General features: G+C 46.5%; 1 protein-coding gene across 9 annotated transcripts in view; it reads right to left on the bottom strand.

Moving 5' to 3' along the window:
- reps1 (RALBP1 associated Eps domain containing 1) overlaps positions 1 to 23,749 on the bottom strand; it is a 68,658-nt gene that overhangs the window by 14,048 nt on the left and 30,861 nt on the right. For 6 of the 9 annotated variants that reach the window (XM_078229440.1, XM_078229446.1, XM_078229441.1 and 3 more), the window contains 4 exons: positions 17,282 to 17,345; positions 13,356 to 13,510; positions 9,789 to 9,910; positions 4,900 to 4,980 (listed from right to left, as the gene is read on the bottom strand). In XM_078229440.1, the coding sequence (XP_078085566.1) occupies positions 4,900 to 4,980; positions 9,789 to 9,910; positions 13,356 to 13,510; positions 17,282 to 17,345 (422 nt within the window). The remainder of the gene's footprint in view (positions 1 to 4,899; positions 4,981 to 9,788; positions 9,911 to 13,355; positions 13,511 to 17,281; positions 17,346 to 23,749) is intronic. The other 3 variants (XM_078229445.1, XM_078229447.1, XM_078229444.1) reach the window with 2 other exon arrangements.

The following is a 23,749-nucleotide window of genomic DNA, read 5'->3' as shown; positions in this document are numbered from 1 at the left end:
CGCTTTCTGACATATTCTAATGAAGATATTCTCTCTTGATGGCTACTTTTTTTAAAAATAAAGTTAGTTTTAGCTTTCTCCGGATACAGGCTGAGATCCCCAACTCCACCGCCCTATGTTTTACATTGGTGGAGACATCTTGCCATTGGCCGCCAGCAGAATCTTCCGGTCCCGTCAAAGTCTACAGCGTTTTGCATATCTTGCCTATCCCACCACCGGGAATCTGCCGCGGGGCGGGGTTCGTCTTCGGTGGGAAAGGAAGATCCCGCTGGTGAGAAGGGCCGGAAAATTCCTCATAGTTAGTTCCTCCGTGATGGGATGGATAGACAAGTCCTCTGGGTTCTGCTTCTCCAAACCAAAGCTGGTAAAGTGTGAAACAATAAAGCAATGGATCTTACTGGGCCTCTCTGAATCTTATTTGCCAATCACACTGCAGCAAAAGGCAAATACAATCACAAAATGCAAATGATAGATGTGATATAATTGCATCATGATATCTATTATAGGACCCCAAAATGCAGGAGGACAGCCATGTTATTAATAATGGCATCAGGGAATTCTGCAAGTTATCATGTCAGTAGCAGAATCTATCTCTTGGGAAGTATGGGTTCTCCAGGTCAGTTGCACAAAGTCCTGTCAATTGGGCGGCATGATGGTACAGTGGTTAGCACTGCTGCCTCACAGAGCCAGGGATCCGGGTTCAATTCTGGCCTCAGGTCACTGTGTGTGTGGAGTCTGCACATTCTCCTCATGTCTGCATGGGTTTCCTCCGGGTACTCCGGTTTCCTCCCACAGACCAAAGATGTGCGGGGTTAGGTTGAATGGCCATGCTAAATCGACCCTAATGTCAGGGGGTTTAGCAGAGTAATTATGTGGGGTTACAAAAATAGGGCCTGGGTGGGATTGTGGTCGGTGCAGACTCGATGGGCCAAAAAGGCCTCCTTCTGCACTGTAGGGATTCTATGGGAAAAAAATTGTAGCATCATCTGACCACAGTGCAGGAATGAGCAATGGGAGAAGGTACACAAGATCCCTCCTTGTAGTAAAGCACGTAACATTCCCTTTCTGCCTCTACCTTTCTCAGGGGGAGAAGACAAAATCTCATGTAAACCCACTGGTTAGAGCAACATGATTCCACGCTGCAACAGAGGTCACTCACTCTACTGCTGACGGAAAGCGAGGTGAATTAAAGCTCTGTAAAATCACACTTAAACAGCCAGTCACATTCAAACAAGAAAATGAAGCAATTTAACAAAATATGCAAAAGACACAATACTGTGAATCCCCATTTTTTAATCTAGCCTAAAAATCTCAGGTGCTTAATCTGCAATGTCTGCAAACTTATTCCATTATTAAATCAGTAAAAGTTAACACTAAAATAAGGCAAAAAAGGTACAAATGCAAGTGACATTTTAGACGATGGGAAAGGAGGTGAAGAGAAGAGAAAAAGGAACAGAAATATATTTATATTCAGCAAAAAGTGCATCCCAAATACATGTTGAATATTAAACTAGGATTATAAAACTAATAACTAGGAAGTCTACTTGACTATGATCAAGTCTGCTCTATCATGTTGCAAGCCATAGTTATTTGTTTTAGACCCAATTTCCTGTCTGATTTATAGGATCATAGAAACCTTACAGTGCAGAAAGAGGTCATTTGGCCCATCGAGTCTGCGCCGACCACAATCCCACCCAAGCCCTACCCCCATATCCCTACATATTTACCCACTAATCCCTCTAACCTACGCATCTCAGGACACTAAGGGGCAATTTTAGCATGGCCAATCAACCTAACCCGCACATCTTTGGACTGTGGGAGGAAACCGGAGCACCCGGAGGAAACCCACGCAGACATGAGGAGAATGTGCAAACTCCACACAGACAGTGACCCAAGCCGGGAATCGAACCCAGGTCCCTGGAGCTGTGAAGCAGCAGTGCTAACCACTGTGCTACCGTGCCGCCCACATATACTTTCCAATAACTACAATCTCCTAGAACAGTGCTTTGTGCACTCATAAATCCTTCCCAATGGAGTTGCAACAATGGAGCAGTATTCTAACTCAGTCTGACCAGCACTCTGTACAACTGGAGCAAGTTTTTTACCTTCATTTATTTGTGTGATGAAGCCCAGTGTCCTCAAAGCCATCATCATAGCCAACTATTTTTTTTATTCATTTGTGCGACATGGGGGGGTCGCTGGCTGGCCAGCATTTATTGCCTATCCCTAGTTACCCGAAGGCAGCTGAGAGTCAACCACGTTGCTGTGGCTCTGGAGTCGCATGTAGGCCAGACCAGGTAAGGACGGCAGACTTCATTCCCTAAAGGACATTAGTGAACTTGCAGGTGTAAAAGTTTTAATTGGCCTATCAGGTGTAAAAGTTTTAATTGGCCTATGTACACATACTGACCCTTTATGTTAAAAAAAATTAAACATGGAAACAAATTTTTACACCAGCCAAGTTGGTGATGGAATTAGAACCTCTGCTCATGTGGAAGTTAAACACCGTGGTGTGCCTACTGTTTCCACACACCTTCATTCTAATCTTTCAGCCACCTATATACCACTCCTTAAATAGTGCCATGGCTTCTGCTTCAATCACCAGCAGAGTATTCCACATCTTCACAATCCCAAAATAAAGATATTTAAATGTTTCCACCCCCTCTGTCCTGAATTCCCCGGATTTCACTTTGTTTCTATACTGCATTGTTCCACACACTTCAATCACTGCTTTCACAAACCCTCCTCACTGTTTGATTATATTTCCGTCTACCTAAAATATAAAATCAACTGTAGCTGCAATTGTCACATCCACTTAAGAGAATAGGTCATCTTGGGAGTGATTGCCACGGATATTTCCTTTTCTGTTGGGGGTAGTAAGAATGAGACAGGCAGCAACTGGTTAGTCAGTTCCTGTGTCCAGCTAATCAGCGGAGCCCCACACAGTCACACTAACTAATGCTCCATAACAATTCTAGGTTAGCAGTGGACTTCTAGAAAGCAAACGAATTAACGAACCTCAAATATTTTCATTTACACAACAGTTAGTAATCTGGTTGGCACCAAGTTCACTCCAGTTTAAAGACTGGCACAAGTATTAAACCTGTTGAATTCTACACCATTGCACTAACAATAAAAAAGGGCTACTGTACAGTACAAGCCCTCTCAGTATACGTGTCCGAGTATATCTTGCACTGAGAGAGTGATTGAACAATCTGATTGAACTGATTAACCTTCCATGGAACCCAAACAGTAACTGCTCATTATTCACTAAAGAATAGGGGGGGGGGGGGAGAAAAGAGAGAGAGAGAGAGAGAGAGAGAGAGAGGAAGGAATGGGGGGGTGGGAGGGAGAGAGAGAGAGAGAAGGGAAGGGGGGGAGGGAGAAGGAAAGGGGGGGGAGGGAGAAGGAAGGGGGGGGAGGGAGAAGGAAGGGGGGGGGGAGGGAGAAGGAAGGGGGGGGAGGGAGAAGGAAGGGGGGGGAGGGAGAAGGAAGGGGGGGGAGGGAGAAGGAAGGGGGGGGGAGGGAGAAGGAAGGGGGGGGAGGGAGAAGGAAGGGGGGGGAGGGAGAAGGAAGGGGGGGGAGGGAGAAGGAAGGGGGGGGAGGGAGAAGGAAGGGGGGGGAGGGAGAAGGAAGGGGGGGGAGGGAGAAGGAAGGGGGGGGAGGGAGAAGGAAGGGGGGGGAGGGAGAAGGAAGGGGGGGAGGGAGAAGGAAGGGGGGGAGGGAGAAGGAAGGGGGGGGAGGGAGAAGGAAGGGGGGGAGGGAGAAGGAAGGGGGGGAGGGAGAAGGAAGGGGGGGAGGGAGAAGGAAGGGGGGGAGGGAGAAGGAAGGGGGGGAGGGAGAAGGAAGGGGGGGAGGGAGAAGGAAGGGGGGGAGGGAGAAGGAAGGGGGGGAGGGAGAAGGAAGGGGGGGAGGGAGAAGGAAGGGGGGGGGAGGGAGAAGGAAGGGGGGGGGAGGGAGAAGGAAGGGGGGGGGAGGGAGAAGGAAGGGGGGGGGAGGGAGAAGGAAGGGGGGGGGAGGGAGAAGGAAGGGGGGGGAGGGAGAAGGAAGGGGGGGAGGGAGAAGGAAGGGGGGGGAGGGAGAAGGAAGGGGGGGAGGGAGAAGGAAGGGGGGAGGGAGAAGGAAGGGGGGGAGGGAGAAGGAAGGGGGGGGAGGGAGAAGGAAGGGGGGGGAGGGAGAAGGAAGGGGGGGAGGGAGAAGGAAGGGGGGGAGGGAGAAGGAAGGGGGGAGGGAGAAGGAAGGGGGGAGGGAGAAGGAAGGGGGGAGGGAGAAGGAAGGGGGGGAGGGAGAAGGAAGGGGGGGAGGGAGAAGGAAGGGGGGGAGGGAGAAGGAAGGGGGGGAGGGAGAAGGAAGGGGGGGGAGGGAGAAGGAAGGGGGGGAGGGAGAAGGAAGGGGGGGAGGGAGAAGGAAGGGGGGGAGGGAGAAGGAAGGGGGGAGGGAGAAGGAAGGGGGGAGGGAGAAGGAAGGGGGGAGGGAGAAGGAGGTGGTGTGGTAGTAAAAAGAAAACCAAATTGGGGAGGTAACAAATTAAATTTTCAATCGTCATACAGAATTTAGCTTCCTATCCAAGGGCAGTGATTATGCAGGCTTCTTACACTTGCGACCGACGTGCCTAGCAACAAAAGAAAGACCATTTCATTACAGTAGGTTTTAGAATTAAGAGACAGAACTTTAATTGTAAGCACATGCTGATGATTTGGATACAGCACAGCAAGAAGCAAACAAGATCTTAATGTATCACTATCAGCAGCTCCTTCGAATAGAGTCGATTAGTAAATACGTACACTCAATTTCCAACTCTAGCACATGCAAAAGCAGCAAAGTTATTTTTTTTTAAAGTTCAGGGTTAATAAAACAAAAGCGTAACATCAGAAAGCCCATTCTACGTGATTCACTTACAGGATCAGCTGGTGCAATGTTAGAATCAAACTGGGTCAGAGTTTGCGAGCTGGAGGAGCGTTCACTAAAAGTCTCCCACTGCTGGACAGACAGAGTAGAGACCAATCAGAATGGGAAAGGTCACACATTACAAAGCTTTTATAAAGGTAATTTTGCAGACAGAGTAAAAAAAAGAGAAGTTTCAAGTCAAGCATTTTAATTCACAACGCTTTGATCTGTGTGATGAGGTGGTATCCCTCCTGCTCGCCAGCATGCATTCAATTTCTAAAACATAAATCAATCCTCCAATTCACTGAACTAAATGGGAATGGTGTGCAGTTGCTGCTGGGCTGGGTGCAGGGAAAATAAAATTAAAGTCCTTTCAGTATAATAAGTTCTTCATCCTGCCTGATAAAAGACCCCCCCACGACAAATGTTTATTACTATTTGGCCGATTCCCCAGCAGATTTAGGTTTATAAAATGATGAAGGGGATAGATAGAGTGAACGTTCAAAGACTATTTCCTCGGGTGGATGGAGCTATTACAAGGGGGCATAACTATAGGGTTCATGGTGGGAGATATAGGAAGGATATCAGAGGTAGGTTCTTTACGCAGAGAGTGGTTGGAGTGTGGAATGGACTGCCTGCAGTGATAGTGGAGTCAGACACTTTAGGAACATTTAAGCGGTTATTGGATAGGCACATGGAGCACACCAGGATGATAGGGAGTGGGATAGCTTGATCTTGGTTTCAGATAAAGCTCGGCACAACATCGTGGGCCGAAGGGCCTGTTCTGTGCTGTACTGTTCTATGTTCTATGATTGGTGGGAACTCAACTTTGGCTAGTGAGGAAACGCTCAGGCTCACATAGCTGGGTCTTCCTCTGGTCTCGTGTGAACAACAGGGGCACAATTCAGTATCATTCTTCCAGAATGAGTCTGGAACACTGGTACAGAGCCTTTCACTTGTGATCAAGTGTCAATCTCAGCATTCAGGGACACAGAGAATGCACGCGCCCCGACTCAAGGATGGTGGATTTGAGACCAGGGAGAGATCAGCCGTGATCTGATTGAATGGCGGAGCAGGCTCGAAGGGCTGAATTCTGCTCCTAATTCTGTCCAACTCAATAGAAGCTTGGAGAAAGGGAAAGATAAGTTATGGAACATTTTCTGGCCAGGCCACAAATTGAGAGCTTGCGCAATGGTGCTGGGGCAAGACCAAACAGAAATCAGCGGGAAGTTGAGCAAATGGAATGTTTCTGATAAGAGTGATACTGTAATACCCCAAGTAGCTGAATGGAATGGTTCAGGCAGGGCATTAAGATTGCGAGGCATTGGGATAGGGGCTAGGGTTTTCCTTTGTTTTGGCCTCCCACCATTTTAACAAGCCTGACATCAGACATGGGAAGTTTGTCCATCACACAATCAGGGGGCTGGTTTTAAATGGCCAAGTTGTGCCCGATGATGCCAGAGTAGATGATGTAATTTGAACTGTGGGTCTGATTAAAGGCTGTATGGGCTAGACTCCACCAGCTGGCAGCCACGATGCAGGCCGCAGCAGGCACAAGCAGGTTTAACAGTTTTAAAAGTGGTCCCTCGAAGGCCAGGAATGCTGCTCCCTGCTCCAGAAGAATCCCTTGGTCTCCTGGGCATGTGGCTTCCCTCACCCAGCCCAATTTCAGGTTGTCCCAAACCTCCAACCGGCTTACTCACCTTGCCAGAGTTTTGGTTCCTTGGGATCCTGGCAGCAGCCCCACACCACACCCCCACCTTCCACACAAATGTTAACTCCTAATGGTGACAGAATTCTGCTGTGGATGGGAGTCAGTGTTGGGAAATGTTGAAAATAAACATTGGCATTAAGATGTCCTGGGCATCACATTCCATGAGCCTGCTTCAACACCACAACCACCACCTCCCCCCCACCCGCTGCCCCCCAAACCCCTGCCGTCACACTTTCAGTCCAGAGTAAAAATCGGAGTTAAGTTACATCAAAAATTGTTTTAAATTGGGACATTTGCACCAAGTGCTTTAACGAAAGGTTGCTGCAGCAAGATTTGAAAGCAATCTATTTTCTAGAGAGCTTTACTCAAAGGAACCTATTTTTACAAGTGTAATTTATGCGCCGTGTAATGGCTTCATGATATTAAATCAGTAATAAGTGAGTTAAGACAAAAAGTAAATAAATGTTAGAATCATAGAATCCTTACAGTGCAGGAGGCCATTCAACCAATCGAGCCTGCACCGACAGCAATCCGACCCTATCCCCGTAACCCCACGTATTTATCCTGCTAGTCCCCCTGACACTAAGTGGCAATTTTGCATGGCCAATCAACCTAACCCGCACATCTTTCAGATTGTGGGAGGAAACCGGAGCATCTAGTGGAAACCCATGCAGACACAGGGAGAACGTGCAAACTCTGCACAGACGTGACCCTGAGGCCGGAATTGAACCCGGGTCTCTGGTGCTGTGAGGCAGCAGTGCTAAGTGCTAACCACTGTGCCACAGTGCCGCCCTTAGAGTTCAGAATTTTGAATGCTCCAGAATCTGATTAAAATGCCAGACGCAATTAGGGTTATAATAGAAGGTGACCACATTAAACAAAAAGCATAACTGCACTCCCATTTTCAATCGTCTCACATGATCTTATTTTATTCTTCAATATCTAGGAACTCAACAAGACGGCAAATCTCATGTCCTGGAAAGAAAGCCAACCTACCAAACACAACAGCATGTTGAGTCACGACAGGAGGCAGCGCAGTTTCAGCTTCAGCTGACATTGCCACTCTGCTGGCTTAACATAGAATCCCTATAGTGCAGGAGGCGGCCATTTGGCCCATCGAGTCTGCACTGACCACAATCCCACCCAGACACTATTCCCGAAATCCCACATAGTTACCCTGCTAATCCTGACACTAGGGTCAATTTAAGATGGCCATTCAACCTAACCCGCACATCTTTGGACAACAGCACATCTTTGGAAGGAGCCAACCACACAGAAAAGAGCACTCAACACTGTAGATTACAAAGTGGCACCAGCAACTTGCATGTCCATAGTGCCTTTAATGTAGTTTAATGTCCCACAATGCTTCAAAGGAGCAATAGTAAAGAAAACGTGACATTGGGAACAGTTGATGAAAAGCTGGGTCAATGATGTAGGTTTTAAAGGAACGTCTTAAAGGAGGAGAAGAAGAGATACAGAGGTTGAGGGAATTCCAGAGTTTAGGAACCAGGCAGCTGAAGGCACGGCCAGCAAACTCAGAGATAGGCTATTGGCCAGAATTGGAGGAGTTCAGAGATCTGAGAGATTAATTGTGGGGCTGGAGAAAGTTGCAGAGTTAGGGAGAGATGTAGAAACTAAGTAAGTAGGGAAAGAACATAAAAGGTGGGTAGAGTGGTGGCAGGTTGAGAATAGATAAAAGCAATTTGTGGAAATGGAAGCTTTTACAAACCAGCCTCTACCATCATGGAAACCCAGCTGCTCCCCAGTGCGTACATACTGATCCTTAGGTCAGTGGAGAGCAGTCTGTACCCACTGGTGTGCAGGATGGATTCTTGAATCTATTTTAGGAAAATTAAACCTGCCAGGTAAAGATAATCCCTTCACTGATATTTAGAGGTCTAGACATCAGTGGAAGGCACGTACTCCTAGCTAATAAAGAAAGAGAGAAAGAGAAAAGGAATTATATTTTACCTGTACAAGAATGCCCTTCTCCAGTTACTCTCGACAGATAAATCATCAGGCCAGCTTCAATTATTAATTAGGTATAGGGACAATTTTGCTTTTAACATGCACAATCTAAGCACATTTAACAATTTTTACAAGGCTAGGCATTTACATTCACTGCATGTGTTTATATGCCCAGTAACTCAGTATTGGTAACTCGTTCAGAAACACACTGAATCGTACTGTGTGATGGTGAATGAAGGAGAGAGTGACAGACAATGTTTTCCCTTTTTTCCAGCAAGGCTCAAGTCACAAACAAGGAAACCAAAGACCATTGAGCTCCATCACTCCTTAAACTCTCAAGTTCTGAATCTCAATGTCATAAGTGAACTTTCCCACAAGTTGTCTTACATTTCTGGTGTGTGTGTAAGGTAGAGTGAAGGGAATTTCACATCTTTGTGTACAGCCAACAATGGAGAGCACGCACCTGATGACTGAATGTTAACGTCAGACTGATCCAAATCCCTGTGCTATGCTGGGTTAGCCAGGCTACAATATTAATTTAAAAAAGGAATGGTGGGTCAGTGATGGATGCTACAACTAACCCCACTGCTGCCAGATGAAGAAAGGAAGAAACAAACATAAATTCACCTGCTAAAGTTTCCACTCCAGCTGTGCACTCCACCATTGGATCCTAGGATTAGACTGAAGTGCATTGCTTCTAATGATCAAACATTATCTAATACTCATGGTTCAGGCTCACATGAGAATTATTTGTATAAGTTAGCACTTCTGTGCCCCGACTTTAAACAGGAAGTCACTACCTCCAGGAAAGAAATAGTGAGTGATGGGGGACAGGAGCAAATAAAACAAAACAAAAACATAAACTAAAACTGAAAATTGTATTTTGTGGCAGATACAACTTATAAATTAGTAAATGCACAAGACATGCTGTGGCTATATGATCTACAACCGGAACAGATTTCAACGAAGTCAAAAGCCAAATAGCTTTAAAGCACAACATTACTTAATTGAAAACAAACAAGGAATATCTATATTTATCTGTGCTTTATTTTTGGGCAAGACACTTGCCTGGCAGTTCACACCTCTATTCTAATTACACGTCACACTGAATCCACCAGCAATGATGAAAAGGAACGCCTTGTCTGATTGCAAAAATCTATAGATAATCTGCAATAGGACGGATGCATAGCAATGGAATACAATTTAATCAGTTACTAACCTCACTGCCCTGGTTCAGTTCTGGCCATGTCTGGTTTAGTGAGGGCATCGACGGCGATTTGCTAGGGGGCACTTCTGCTGGTGAGGTTGAGAAGCCAGTTTCAGAACCCCGGTCAGCAACTCCTAAAACAGAAGGTGGGCCAATGAGAACTACACAGCACTAATCTATAAACAAACTAACGTGGGGACAATATGAAGCAAAAGATGCAACTTCAAAGTTCAACGGTTAAAGGTTTCACTTCATGAATCTTCCTTCAGAAACTGTTTAGGGAACAGGCAAATGACCAGGGACCAAACCACGGCTACTCTGAAATGGGACTCTGCAGATGGAAACCCCATCCTAGCTCAGGGAGGTTACTCTTCTTTCCCTTTTGAAAATGAACTCCACTCACTGTCTCTCTCCATAAACAGCCCAAAGAGAAGAGGAATCTGCATTCATAGAGAATCATGGGCCCAATCTAACACCCAATTGGTCTCCAGACTGCATTTGTCCTCTGCAGTACTAACATTTACCACTTACATTTTTAAAAGTCCATATGAACATTCAGGAAATCATCACAAACCCTAGGCATTCCATTCCTCATTATTTTCCAGCTGTGCTTCCATGTTCAGGTCGGCAACGAACCTCCTTTTGAGGGGGTCAGGTAGTGAGCGAGCTCCTGGAGCTAAGAGCTTTAACGCTGACTTTCCAGTTAGTAACACTTGTGCCCAACAGAAAGTTGTGGGTCTTGTACTTTCAGATTGGTGCTACTGCACTGGGGTATCAGCCTGTACTAAAGGAAGTGCCGCACTGTTGATCTTTAAGATGAGAAGTTAAAATGAGGCAATGTCTACTCGTTCAGGTGGACATACAGGATCTTATTTCACTATTTGAAAAGCATAGTTCCATTGTTTCTTAGCTTGTATGCAACCATCAAAAGAACAGATTATCTAATCATTCATTCATTTGCTGTGGGGAGACAGTTGTGCGTAATTGGCTCTTTGCCTGCGCAGTAACTCAGCCAAAGCCAGTTTCCAGTCACCAGAAACCCTTTATTGTAAACCAAAAGGAAGAGCCACACCCACATCTTACAGCAAGCGTGCACCCCAGGACCTACAACAATGGCCCAGGTTAAAGCAACTGGCTTTTAATCTCCTATTGCTCACTTACCAATGGGCGAGTCTCTGTTTGCTTAATAAGGGAGTTCGTACTCCACAAAGCCCAGGGAGTGATATATTGATAATCCCCCATGTCCTTCATGGCCGTCATAACAGTCTACATAATAATATCAGTGGAGAAACCGACCATTAGGGAATCTGAACTCTGGCATCACGGGTTCAAGACCAGGGAGCGGCCTCTGATTGGCAAGTTGTGGTCGGGTGAAGTGTATTTTTAGCTCCTTCATTTCTTTAATATTTTAGTTCAGTGGGACTGAATAGAGTAGCGGTTTAGACAAGATTTACATTATATTTAGTTCTAATTTGTTCATGCTATAGTGAGCGATAACCGAGGCAGTTTAGTGAGTAATTAACTTGGTTGACCGACCAATTTAGTTTAGTTATTATTCAAAAAAAAAAAGAGGGTCCACACAAATCAAATTTTAATTTTAATTAATTAACTAACAGAGGGTAATGTCAGTCACACCAGTCCTATGCTCCACCTGTGACATGTGGGTAATCCAGGACAGTCCAACTGCCCAGAGGGCTATATTTGCAGGAAGTGCTTACAAATGAAGTTCTTAATAGATCACTTAGGTTGACTGAAGTGTCAGGTGGACGTACTTAGCAGCATGCATATGGCGGAGAGTGTCATGGACACAAGTTTCAGGGAGGTGACCGCACCCAAGGGTGAGGAAGATAGATGGGTGACAGTCACAAAGAGTAGGGCAGTCAGTGCAGGAGCTCCTTGAGGCTCGCCCCTCCCTCTCTCAAACAGATACATCGTGTTAGATGCCGTTGGGGAGGACAGCATATCAGAGGATGACGACAGCAGTGGCCAGGACAGTGGCACCACTGCTGGATCTGCTGTACAGCAAGGAGGGTCAAAGTGCAGGCATGAAGTGGTAGTCGGGAATTCAATACTAAGGGGCGCTTCTGGCGACCATGATCAAGACTCCAGGATAGTCTGTTGCCTTGGTCAAGGACGTCTCTCAGCGGGCACAGGGCATTCTGAAGCAGGAGGGCGAACAGCCAACAGTCGTGGTCCATGTTGGAACTAACAACGTAAGTAGGAAGGAAAATGCGGTCCTGCAAAATGAGTTCAGGGAGTTGGGAAGGCAGCTAAAACGCAGGACCTCCAGGGTTGTATTCTCAGGAATACTCCCTGTGCCACGTGGTAGTGAGGCAAGTAATAGGAACATAGTGCAGCTTAATAAGTAGCTTCAGAGTTGATGCAGGAGGGAGGGCTTCAGATTTTTAGACCATTGGAATCTCTTCCACAGCAGATAGGTCCTGTACAAAAAAAAGGACAGGTTGCATCTTAACTGGAGAGGCACTAACACCCTAGCAGGAAGATTTGATTGTGCAGTTCGGGTGGATTTAAACTAATAAGGCAGGAGGGGTGGGATCCACAGCAGTAGGTCAGAGAGTACAGAGACTGTGGAGACCTCAGTAAATGGGTCCAGTAAGGCTAAGAGAAATAAAACACAGGGAGAGTGTACAAAACATGACAGGACAGATGGTCTGAGGTGTATTTGGTTTAACGCAAGGAGTATGACAGGTAAGCTTGGATTACTATATGGGATTATGATGTTGTGGCAATTATAGAGGCTTGGATGAAAGAAGGGTAGAACTGGCAGTTCAGCATTCCAGGATTTTGAACCTTCAGGCGAGATAGAGAGGGTGACAAAAGAGGTGGGGGATGTTGCATTACTGATTACGAAGTCACAGCTATACAGAGGGAGGACACCTTGGTGGGATCATGCAGTGAGTCCATATGGGTAGAACTCAGGAACAGAAGCAGTGCAATCACACATTTGGGGTTCTACTACAGACCTCCCAACAGCCAGCGTGAAGTGGAGGAACTGATATGTCAGCAGATTATGGGAAGATATAAAATGATGGGCGATTTTAACTTCCCAATATAGACTGGGATTCCTTTAGTGCCTGGGGCTTGGAAGGGGCAGAGTTTGCTCAGTGTCCAAGAGTGCTTCTTGAGACAATGTAGATAGTCCAACTCAAGAAGGGGCTATCTTGGACCAGGAAGGGAGCAGGCGATATATATTGAAATATTGGCTAAATGATCTTGAGTTGGGGTTCGGTATTCAGTTGTCTCATTGCATCCAGGCTGTGATTAGATTGGTGAGCCACCTAAAACCCTCAACAACCACAAGTCATTTCACATTGTCCAGTTTGTGCTTAGTAATGCTGAATGCCAATCTCCAATGACAAACGCAGGCCGGAATACATGACATCTTAAAATCATGTGAGCCAGGCAAAACAGCAATCGCACTGCCTAGAATCACAACACTCTTGCTACTAAATTGGGTCACAATAGCCAGAATATTTCCCCACTGAAACCATGTGTTTCTACACCCCAACTGTAATTTTTCACAACCCCTGATTAGACAGGAAATCAAAGGCTACTTACCTCCTGAATCATCAAGATCAATCAACTTTGGCATCAAGCTTTCCGGTAACTTCTCTGGCAAATCATAGCCGTTTTTCCTGGCCACTACTAGGTGGAAGGCCGCACAAAACTCATCCAATGTCAACGCGCCATCTTTGTCAAAATCTGACAGCTCCCTGAATCACAAAGTAAACACTGACAAATTCAACATTTCTCAAAATATTTGTTACAAATCCTTTATTCATTAAGGCGAGGGGTTTTAGTCTGCGGAGAATACCCCCCACCCCTCCACCCACTTTGGGCATTCCAGCATCTCTCAAACCAATTAAAAAACACATCTCCCTGAACCTTTCCGTTTTTCAATTCCACTGTGCAAGTGTAATTAACACTGACTTAGGAACATTGTTATGCTGTGAAAATCTGTCTGGAAGTTTGATAAAAGCGTTCAATCATTTTCTGTTGGACCCCAACAACCAAACTGCATTGCAATGTGGCCACATTTAAACTCACATATCAGGAAGCGAAAAATCAGCCCAACCTTTAAATACAAAAATACTTTAGGATATTGAAACATAGGAACTGCTAAATGGAATAAGACCAAGGTCCACATTCGCATACCTAGCAGTTTGGGAAGTAGAGATGGACAATATGTCTTCATTGAAGCCAACACTGGGAAATTGTCAGAAAGGCAGCAAGTGTGATGGGAGTTCTATAGTCACGTTCTTCCTTCTGCTACCTCTCTCAGGTGTCTGGACACAGGAGCTACATTACAGGTCTAAGTAAAGGTAGGGTTGCCATAGCAAAGTGGAGACTAGTTAGTGTAATGCTAAAATCCAAAATCATAATGAGAGATGGCAAAAATATTTGGACATTGTTGGCAGTGCATACTGTTATCAGTTACTTTACTAGAGACCCAGTCATAATGTGAGGAAAACTCTGGTGGTGGAGCACTTTGGGAATCATAGGTCCAAAGTTACCTGTCTCCCCCAATCATACTACACTTAGCCCATTGTCACACCTTGTATACCAAAGTGTCATTTCCTCAAAATTTGTACTTCATTAGAATCAATGCCACTACTTCCATCATCTCCAAAGGAAGCCTTTTCTATAAACTGAACATTAGCTCACCAAAATAGTCTTTTCAGATTATTTCTGAATTTACCCTCTTTCTAGCAGAGTTAGTATCCTATGGCTCTACTCTTCTTGATAAGGTGAAACAGTTTGCCATAGTCTACCTGATCGAGCCCTTTTACAGCAGTCATATCATCTCTGAGCCTTCTCTCTTCCAGTGAGAGCATTCCCAATTTATACAATCACTCCTCAGTCTAATCCCTTCATCCCCTCAATTAATCTGGTTGTTCTCTTGTGTAATCAGACAATAGCTGTGAAGGAACAAGAGGGAAAACAATTGCCATGCCAAGAGGAATTATGTCCCTTCTATTTCCCCACATCCCAGAAAGACCTGAACAGACGCCAGACTGTGGCAATTAGGGGAATTTCACAGTAACTTCATTGCAGTGTTAATGTAAGCCTTACTTGTGACTAATAAATAAACTTTTAAGATACTCATGCTGTCCATGTATTACATGTGCACGACTTGCCAACTGCAATGTACCATTCCCAAACAAATACTGGGAGGCGAAGTTGTCTATACCAAGAATGCAAACTAGGGTCAGTGAATCACAGCCAGTTTGCAGAACAGGTTCGATGGACCAAATGGCCTTAAGCCTGCTCCCAATCCTTAATGATCTATTTATGAGTGGAGCACATGGGTCTAGAACAGGCTGGTGATCAATAATCAACCATTTTCAGCCCTACTATTGTGGACTACCTTTAACTACAGTGAAACTGAGGCAAGGAACGTAAAAACAGCACCATAGTGAGAATATTGATACTGAACGTTTTGGAAGCCAATATTCTGAATGGATTTAAAATGCAGCTAAGTATGTTTCTTAAAAAGGGAGAAAAATATGGTGAGAAAGCAGGCAGGTGGGGCTAAGATCAAATAAAAATCAGACGGACCAATTTGATTCCCTCTCCGAAAAAGGTTTCTTCTAGCTTAACAAGCTAATTCTGTTGTAAGGGATAAGGAATGAGAAAAGACCATTCACTTAATTAATGCAAATTGCTTTTAATGTCATTACTCTGCCTGCACTGGTTACCTGCCCAGATAGTTTTAGGTCATTAACAAACATTACTGTTAGAAGTATCCTGCTCCACATTATGAACAGTGTCAACAGCAGGGGACCCAGAACAGAGCTGCACTTGTCACTGATTCTCAGGAACGGTAGTTATACTGCTCCTGGGGTGCAATGGTAATGTCCCTACCTCTGGGACAGAAGCTACTGGTTAAAATCCCATTTCAGGACTTGATGGCCATGGGCGTGTGTTCACAACGTGGCCAAAAAGGTTGACTATCAGCCTGCGAACCCTTCCAATACATCCGGTGGTAGGTGTTAAAGAGCAGGAGAGTTTCATGGTGAGCCATTGTGCAGAAGGCAATAGCAAACCACTGCAGTACTTTGTCAAGCGTATTCCACACTTGGAATATTGTGTGAAATTCTGATCACCCTATTATAGAAAGGATATTATTAAACTAGAAAGAGTGCAGAAAAGATTTACTAGGATGCTACCGGGCCTTGATGGATTGAGTTATAAGGAGAGGCTGAATAGACTGGGACTTTTCCCTCTGGAGCGTAGGAGGCTGAGGGGTGACCTTATAGAGGTCTATAAAATAATGAGGGGCATAGCCAAGGTAGATAGTCAATATCTTTTCCCAAAGGTAGGGGAGTCTAAAACTAGAGGGCATAGGTTTAAGGTGAGAATGGAGAGATACAAAAGTATCCAGAGGGGCAATTTTTTCACACAGAGGGTGGTGAGTGCCTGGAACAAGCTGCCAGAGGCAGTAGTAGAGGCGGGTACAATTTTATCTTTTAAAAAGCATTTAGATAGTTACATGGGTACGATGGGTATAGAGGGATATGGGCCAAATGCGGGCAATTAGGATTAGCTTAGGGTTTTTTTTTAAAAAAAGAGGGTGGCATGGACAAGTTGGGCCGAAGGGCCTGTTTCCATGCTGTAAACCTCTATGACTAATAATAGACCAAACCAATGGAACTCAATGGTCTCCAACCCCCTCTTAGGGCATGGTACCTGAAGGAGCAGGAGGAGTGACCATTATGCATTGCGCTTCTATGATTTTTGACCAAGTTAGCTAATCCACCATGAATTCTATGAGCTTTAAGCTTTAAAAGCCTTGTTTGTGGAACTTCATTTTAAGAATTCAAGTCATTTACGCCCACTGGATCTGGCCAATTTGCTTCTAAAAGTGTCTTTGGTAAAAAGTCCAATTTTATTTTGCCATCAAGTGATTCTCTCTCAAGTCTCTCAATAAGATTATGAATTTCAGAATTATACTAATTAAAAAGTTTATTTATTAGTCACAAGTAAAGCTTGCATTAACACTGCAATGCAGTTACTGTGAAATTCCCTTAGTCGCCACACTCCACACTGTTCGAGTCAACATACCTAATCAGCACGTCTTTCAGACTGTGGGAGGAAACCGGAGCACCCAGAGGAAACCCATGCAGACACAGGGTGAACGTGCAGACTCCGCACAGACAGTGACCCAAGCCGGGAATCGAACCCGGGTCCCTGGCGCTGTGAGGCAGCAGTGCTAACCGTGTCTCCAGTTTGATATGGAGTTCCTACAACTTGTTAGGCACTTGTTCATTGGCAGGAAAATCCTACAGTGTAATTTCTCTTGTCCAGATACTCTATAAAAGATATGGAAAAGAATCAGTTCATGCCTTTCAGAAAGCTTCCCGTTGCTTACATTCAATAAAGATATATTGTGAATCTCCTCTGTCCTCCCAAACCACTGGGGTTGAGAATGATTGAAATGTGCCACACACTATGAATATCAGTTATACCATGTTAATACTTACCAAATATGAGAAAGCTCAAGAATTGGGAGTTTGGATTTTGTGAAAAATTCTTTAGCTGCAGATCCTGCAAGAAGGTAAAAGACTTGTTAAGAATTTTGATCAATGACATAACAAAATGCAAACGGCTCCTTTTTAGGATCATTATTGCTCATTAATAGAAGAGCGCCCCTAGCTCTGGGCCAGAAGCTCAGGGGTTTAGTCTCATTAAAGGACTTGACGGCCTTGGAGGGTATATTCATAACGTGGCCAAAAAAGTTGATTATTAATTTGTCAATCCTTCCAATATGCCTAATGGCTGGCTGGTGGTAAAAAGCAGGAGTGTTTTCGGGTCAGCCGTGTTGCAGAAGGCAACACAAACCAACGCAGCACTTTGCCAAGCATACTTCAATGTGATTCTGACATTCAGACACTGGCAGACTCCTTGACTACCTCCTGCTCCCTTCCAGGAAACACACTGGGCGGGATTTTCCATTCACGTTGGCCCCAAGGTTGGAAAATCCCGCCCGAGGGCAACTGACCGTTGCAAGGTCTATGTCCTGCTCGCTACGATTTCCATGGCAGGCGGGACGAGAAAACTCCACCCACTGCCTTTTTCATCTGATACTGAGGGGCTATTCAGTCAAATAATTGCTCAACTGACGCAGATTTGAAGAAGTTGTAAATTACTTGGTACTGTAAATCACTTGAAGTTTATGTAAAAAGATTACTGCATAAAATAATTAAAGTACAGGAGGTCATTGGTCATTATTTATATGCTATATTGTGTTATATCCAGCAACACTACCATCCATTTCTTAGCCCTGTACATGAGTGATATACACACACAATCAGAATGGGAAAGTTGCCTGACGTGGCTTTCTCCTCACTTATTCTAAAAGATAGTGGCACTTTGTTTAGAAACAGTCATTTTGCCCCTCAATGTCATAACCAGGCCTTCTTTATGCATTTCATTGCAGAAAACATTTTCAAAGTCAGCATGGTGTTCCCATTCATCTTGCAAAACTGGCAGCAGTAAACCATATTATTCTGATATGCAGCAGTTAATATTCAGCTCTTTCTCCATGAAATGGAACGCTCCTACTTTTAGTACTTTTGTCACGCATGTTCAGTTGACCAACAAAAGTCAAGCGTCTCGTTAACAGTTAGCGATAGTTTAACATAGGTTTTGCATTACTTACAAACAGATCTGTTTCTACTGCTGGTAAATTATCACAAAGGACGATAACCGATATCTTTCTTACAAATCAGCTGCATCCTTCTCGTGTATTAGCAGACTATCTGACTGCCCGTACACATTCCACAGCCCACTTAATGCATTACTTGGCATTTTGGCTGGGTGGGAAGCTAAAAGCCAACTAAAAAAGTTTAGATCGATGAAAGTCTTTGTTCGACTGCCAGTAGTGGTGGTGGTGGTTGTTCGCGGGGGAGAAAAGGCATTTGGATACCATACTTTCTTGAAACACAAGGAACTCAACATTCTCTGTCTAAAGTTGATGTCAATAATTGAGCAGCAAATTTTAAACTGAGGCTGTAGTCGCTGAACTGGACACGAGTTAGGTGCAGGAGTAGATCACTCAGTGATTGTGCTGGCCAGTACAATCGGGAGGCCGGCAGACAGGGGCCACTACACGTGTGCCGATCTCGGCACTGACAGATCGGTGCATACGCAGTGGCCTGCTCAGCGCTGTGCTGCCAGGCTCTCTAGCGGGGATAGGCCCCATCCATTGGTTTTTAGCACGATTTACGCCAGTGCATTCAGCAGTGCACAGAGTGTGGGAGATTCTTTTCTGAACTCCCACTGAAATAAAAAGTGGATTTACTCCGGTTTTCACACAAATTCAACGCTTAGAATTTTGTTGGGAGATTCCCAGCCCTCACCTTTAAACAAGGACCCATAGTTCTGGATTCTCCCACAACAGGAAACATCCTCCGCACGTCCACGTCCTCACAATAAATGATAACATTCTAAACTTGCCTAATTACTTGCTGTACCTGCATAATAACTTTTTGCAATTCATGCGAGGGTACCTGCCATCTCCCACCCTTTAGATAATGTGTCTCATTTTTATCCTGCCTGCCAAAAGGATAATTTCACATTTTCCCACATCATACTCCATTAGCCAGTTCTTTGTCCACTCACTTAACCTATCGATATCCCCTTCTAGCCTCCCTATGTCCGCTTCACAACTTAGTTTCATATCTATCTTTGTGTCATCACAAATTTAGCAACCATGCCTTTGGTCCCTTCATTCAAGTCATTTATAAAGTTGGGGTCCCAGCAGACATTACATCTTGCCAAACTGAAAATGACCCATTTGTGTCTACACTGTTTCCTACTGCCAGCCAATCCTCTATCCAGGCCAGTATGTTATCTACCCACATGAACTTTTATTTTATGCAATAACATTTCATGTGACATCTGATCAAATGCATTCTGGAAATCTAAGTACAGTACATCCATTGGCTTCCCTTTATCCACAGCACATGTTACGTCTTCAAAGGACTCCAATAAATTGGTCAAACATGACTTCCCTTTCACAAAATCATGTTGACTCTGCCTGATTACCAAATTTATCTAAGTGCCCCACCATAACGTCTTTAGTAATAGCTTCTAAACTTTTCCCTATGACAGATGTTAAGTTAACTTGTCTGTAGTTTCTGCCTACCCCCTCACCCTGCTTTTTGAATAAAGGAGTTACATTTGCTCTTTTTCAATATAATGGAACCCTCCTGGAATCTAGGAAATTTTGGAAAAATCAAAAACGGCACATCAAGTACCTCAGTTGCCCCTTCTTTTTAGGATGAAGTTCACCAGGACCTGGGGTCTTGTCAGGCCACATCCTCAACAAATCTGCTCAGTGTCACTTTCCTGGTGGTTTGCAATTTTTTCTGAGTTCCTCCCTGCCTTCCATTTCCTGATTTACAGCTATTTCTGGGATATTATTTGTATCCTCTATAGTGAAGACCGATGCAAAATACCTGTTCAACTCCTTATTTTCCATTATTATTATTGTGGCTCACCTTCAATTAAAAGCCATATATCAAATACCATGAAAGTGCTTGCCCCTTTGCATCTACTTAAACTCACGCGGGATATGCTGGGGATCCAACACAGACATTAAGCTATTTTCCCATGCTGCCTGATCTGCTTTGCACGCCGAGCGATTTTAATTTCAAAACAATCATCGTGTGTATTCAGGTTATCTTTTACTGTTCAAAATGGTGAACATTTTTGCTAACTTTTGCACTGTGGTAGGTTTAGCCTTACATCGATGAACTGTGGGATAACTTTGCAAAATGCTGGCAGAATTAATTGTATTGAATATTGTCATGTGAGTGTATCTTTAAGAAAGGTTTTTTTAAAAAGTCATGCAGCTTACAGCTTCAGTGATGTCATTGGGGGTGAAGCTAAGCTGTGGCAGTCAGGTGATAGGGCTTTCAGTTTTGTTTGTGGCAGTCAGGTGATTAGGGGTTTTTTCCCTTTGGGCTTTCAGTTTCGTTTTGGGGAGTGTGTTGGAAGCAGTTTAGCAGCAAGCTAAGAAGCAGTCTCTCTCTCTCTCCCTGTTCTTCTCTTTGTTTGGTTCTGAAACTATTATCAATGAGCTGAAGGAAAGGCTTATTGCCATCCTCCCTTAAAGAAGCTGTGTTTTGGGAAACAGATTTGACTACAATCTCTTCTGAGTTGCTTCACAAGGGATTTTCAGCATTGAACCCAGGAGGCTGGATACCTGTAACAAGTGGGCATTAACCTATGCTGTATAAAAGCAAATTACTGCGGATGCTGGAATCTGAAACCAAGAGAGAAAATGCTGGAAAATCTCAGCAGGTCTGGCAGCACCTGCAAGGAGAGAAAAGAGCTGACGTTTCGAGTCCAGATGACCCTTTGTCAAAGCAATGACATCTGAAGCTTTGACAAAGGGTCATCTGGACTCGAAATGTCAGCTCTTTTCTCTCCTTGCAGGTGCTGCCAGACAAGAGCTGACATTTCGAGTCCAGATGACCCTTTGTCAAAGCTTCAGATGTCATTGCTTTGACAAAGGGTCATCTGGACTCGAAACGCCAGCTCTTTTCTCTTCTTACAGATGCTGCCAGACCTGCTGAGTATTTTCCAGTATTTTCTCTTTTAACCAATGCTGTATTGTGTTTATTTGGAGGGTTTCGTGTATTGGATGTTGACTTTGGTTGGAACACATTATTGATATTTCCTTAAGAATTATACATTATTGTGGTTGTTATGTTTCTTGTTTGTCATTGTCAAAAGTTCTTGCTAATTGTCTTACTATACATCTCAACAATATTCTTAATTAAACTTTGTTTTTGGTAAAAGCTCCTCGTGGGTCAGTTGAATCACACCTGAAGTGAAACCTCTCATGCTCATCCTAGCCAAATTCAACGTAAAATGTTACAGGTCAGGCGAGCTTCATGGAACACCTCGAAGTATCCAACCTGACTTGTAAACAATATGGTCATGAAAATTTGTTCTGCAGCAAATATGCTTCTTAATTAAGTGGGAGGATGGGTGGAGGGGAGGATGGGTGGAGGGGAGGATGGGTGGAGGGGAGGATGGGTGGAGGGGAGGATGGGTGGAGGGGAGGATGGGTGGAGGGGAGGATGGGTGGAGGGGAGGATGGGTGGAGGGGAGGATGGGTGGAGGGGAGGATGGGTGGAGGGGAGGATGGGTGGAGGGGAGGATGGGTGGAGGGGAGGATGGGTGGAGGGGAGGATGGGTGGAGGGGAGGATGGGTGGAGGGGAGGATGGGTGGAGGGGAGGATGGGTGGAGGGGAGGATGGGTGGAGGGGAGGATGGGTGGAGGGGAGGATGGGTGGAGGGGAGGATGGGTGGAGGGGAGGATGGGTGGAGGGGAGGATGGGTGGAGGGGAGGATGGGTGGAGGGGAGGATGGGTGGAGGGGAGGATGGGTGGAGGGGAGGATGGGTGGAGGGGAGGATGGGTGGAGGGGAGGATGGGTGGAGGGGAGGATGGGTGGAGGGGAGGATGGGTGGAGGGGAGGATGGGTGGAGGGGAGGATGGGTGGAGGGGGAGGATGGGTGGAGGGGAGGATGGGTGGAGGGGAGGATGGGTGGAGGGGAGGATGGGTGGAGGGGAGGATGGGTGGAGGGGAGGATGGGTGGAGGGGAGGATGGGTGGAGGGGAGGATGGGTGGAGGGGAGGATGGGTGGAGGGGAGGATGGGTGGAGGGGAGGATGGGTGGAGGGGAGGATGGGTGGAGGGGAGGATGGGTGGAGGGGAGGATGGGTGGAGGGGAGGATGGGTGGAGGGGAGGATGGGTGGAGGGGAGGATGGGTGGAGGGGATGGGTGGAGGGGAGGATGGGTGGAGGGGAGGATGGGTGGAGGGGAGGATGGGTGGAGGGGAGGATGGGTGGAGGGGAGGATGGGTGGAGGGGAGGATGGGTGGAGGGGAGGATGGGTGGAGGGGAGGATGGGTGGAGGGGAGGATGGGTGGAGGGGAGGATGGGTGGAGGGGAGGATGGGTGGAGGGGAGGATGGGTGGAGGGGAGGATGGGTGGAGGGGAGGATGGGTGGAGGGGAGGATGGGTGGAGGGGAGGATGGGTGGAGGGGAGGATGGGTGGAGGGGAGGATGGGTGGAGGGGAGGATGGGTGGAGGGGAGGAGGGGAGGATGGGTGGAGGGGAGGATGGGTGGAGGGGAGGATGGGTGGAGGGGAGGATGGGTGGAGGGGAGGATGGGTGGAGGGGAGGATGGGTGGAGGGGAGGATGGGTGGAGGGGAGGATGGGTGGAGGGGAGGATGGGTGGAGGGGAGGATGGGTGGAGGGGAGGATGGGTGGAGGGGAGGATGGGTGGAGGGGAGGATGGGTGGAGGGGAGGATGGGTGGAGGGGAGGATGGGTGGAGGGGAGGATGGGTGGAGGGGAGGATGGGTGGAGGGGAGGATGGGTGGAGGGGAGGATGGGTGGAGGGGAGGATGGGTGGAGGGGAGGATGGGTGGAGGGGAGGATGGGTGGAGGGGAGGATGGGTGGAGGGGAGGATGGGTGGAGGGGAGGATGGGTGGAGGGGAGGATGGGTGGAGGGGAGGATGGGTGGAGGGGAGGATGGGTGGAGGGGAGGATGGGTGGAGGGGAGGATGGTGGAGGGGGTGGAGGGGAGGATGGGTGGAGGGGAGGATGGGTGGAGGGGAGGATGGGTGGAGGGGAGGATGGGGTGGAGGGGAGGATGGGTGGAGGGGGAGGGTGGTGGAGGGGGAGGTGGGTGGAGGGGAGGGATGGGTGGAGGGGAGGATGGGTGGGGGGAGGATGGGTGGAGGGGAGGATGGGTGGAGGGGAGGATGGGTGGGGGGAGGATGGGTGGAGGGGAGGATGGGTGGGAGGGGGGGAGGGGAGGATGGGATGGAAGGGTGGGGTGGATGGGGGGAGGGGTGGAGGGGAGGGGGTGGAGGGGTGGTGGGGAGGGTGGGGGTGGTGGGGGGTGGGGGGGGAGGGGGTGGGGG

Source organism: Mustelus asterias, chromosome 15, assembly GCF_964213995.1.
Source record: "Mustelus asterias chromosome 15, sMusAst1.hap1.1, whole genome shotgun sequence".
NCBI lineage: Eukaryota > Metazoa > Chordata > Chondrichthyes > Carcharhiniformes > Triakidae > Mustelus > Mustelus asterias.
The sequence above is the reverse complement of the archived record's forward strand: the minus strand, read 5'-3'. Positions and strand labels throughout refer to the sequence as shown.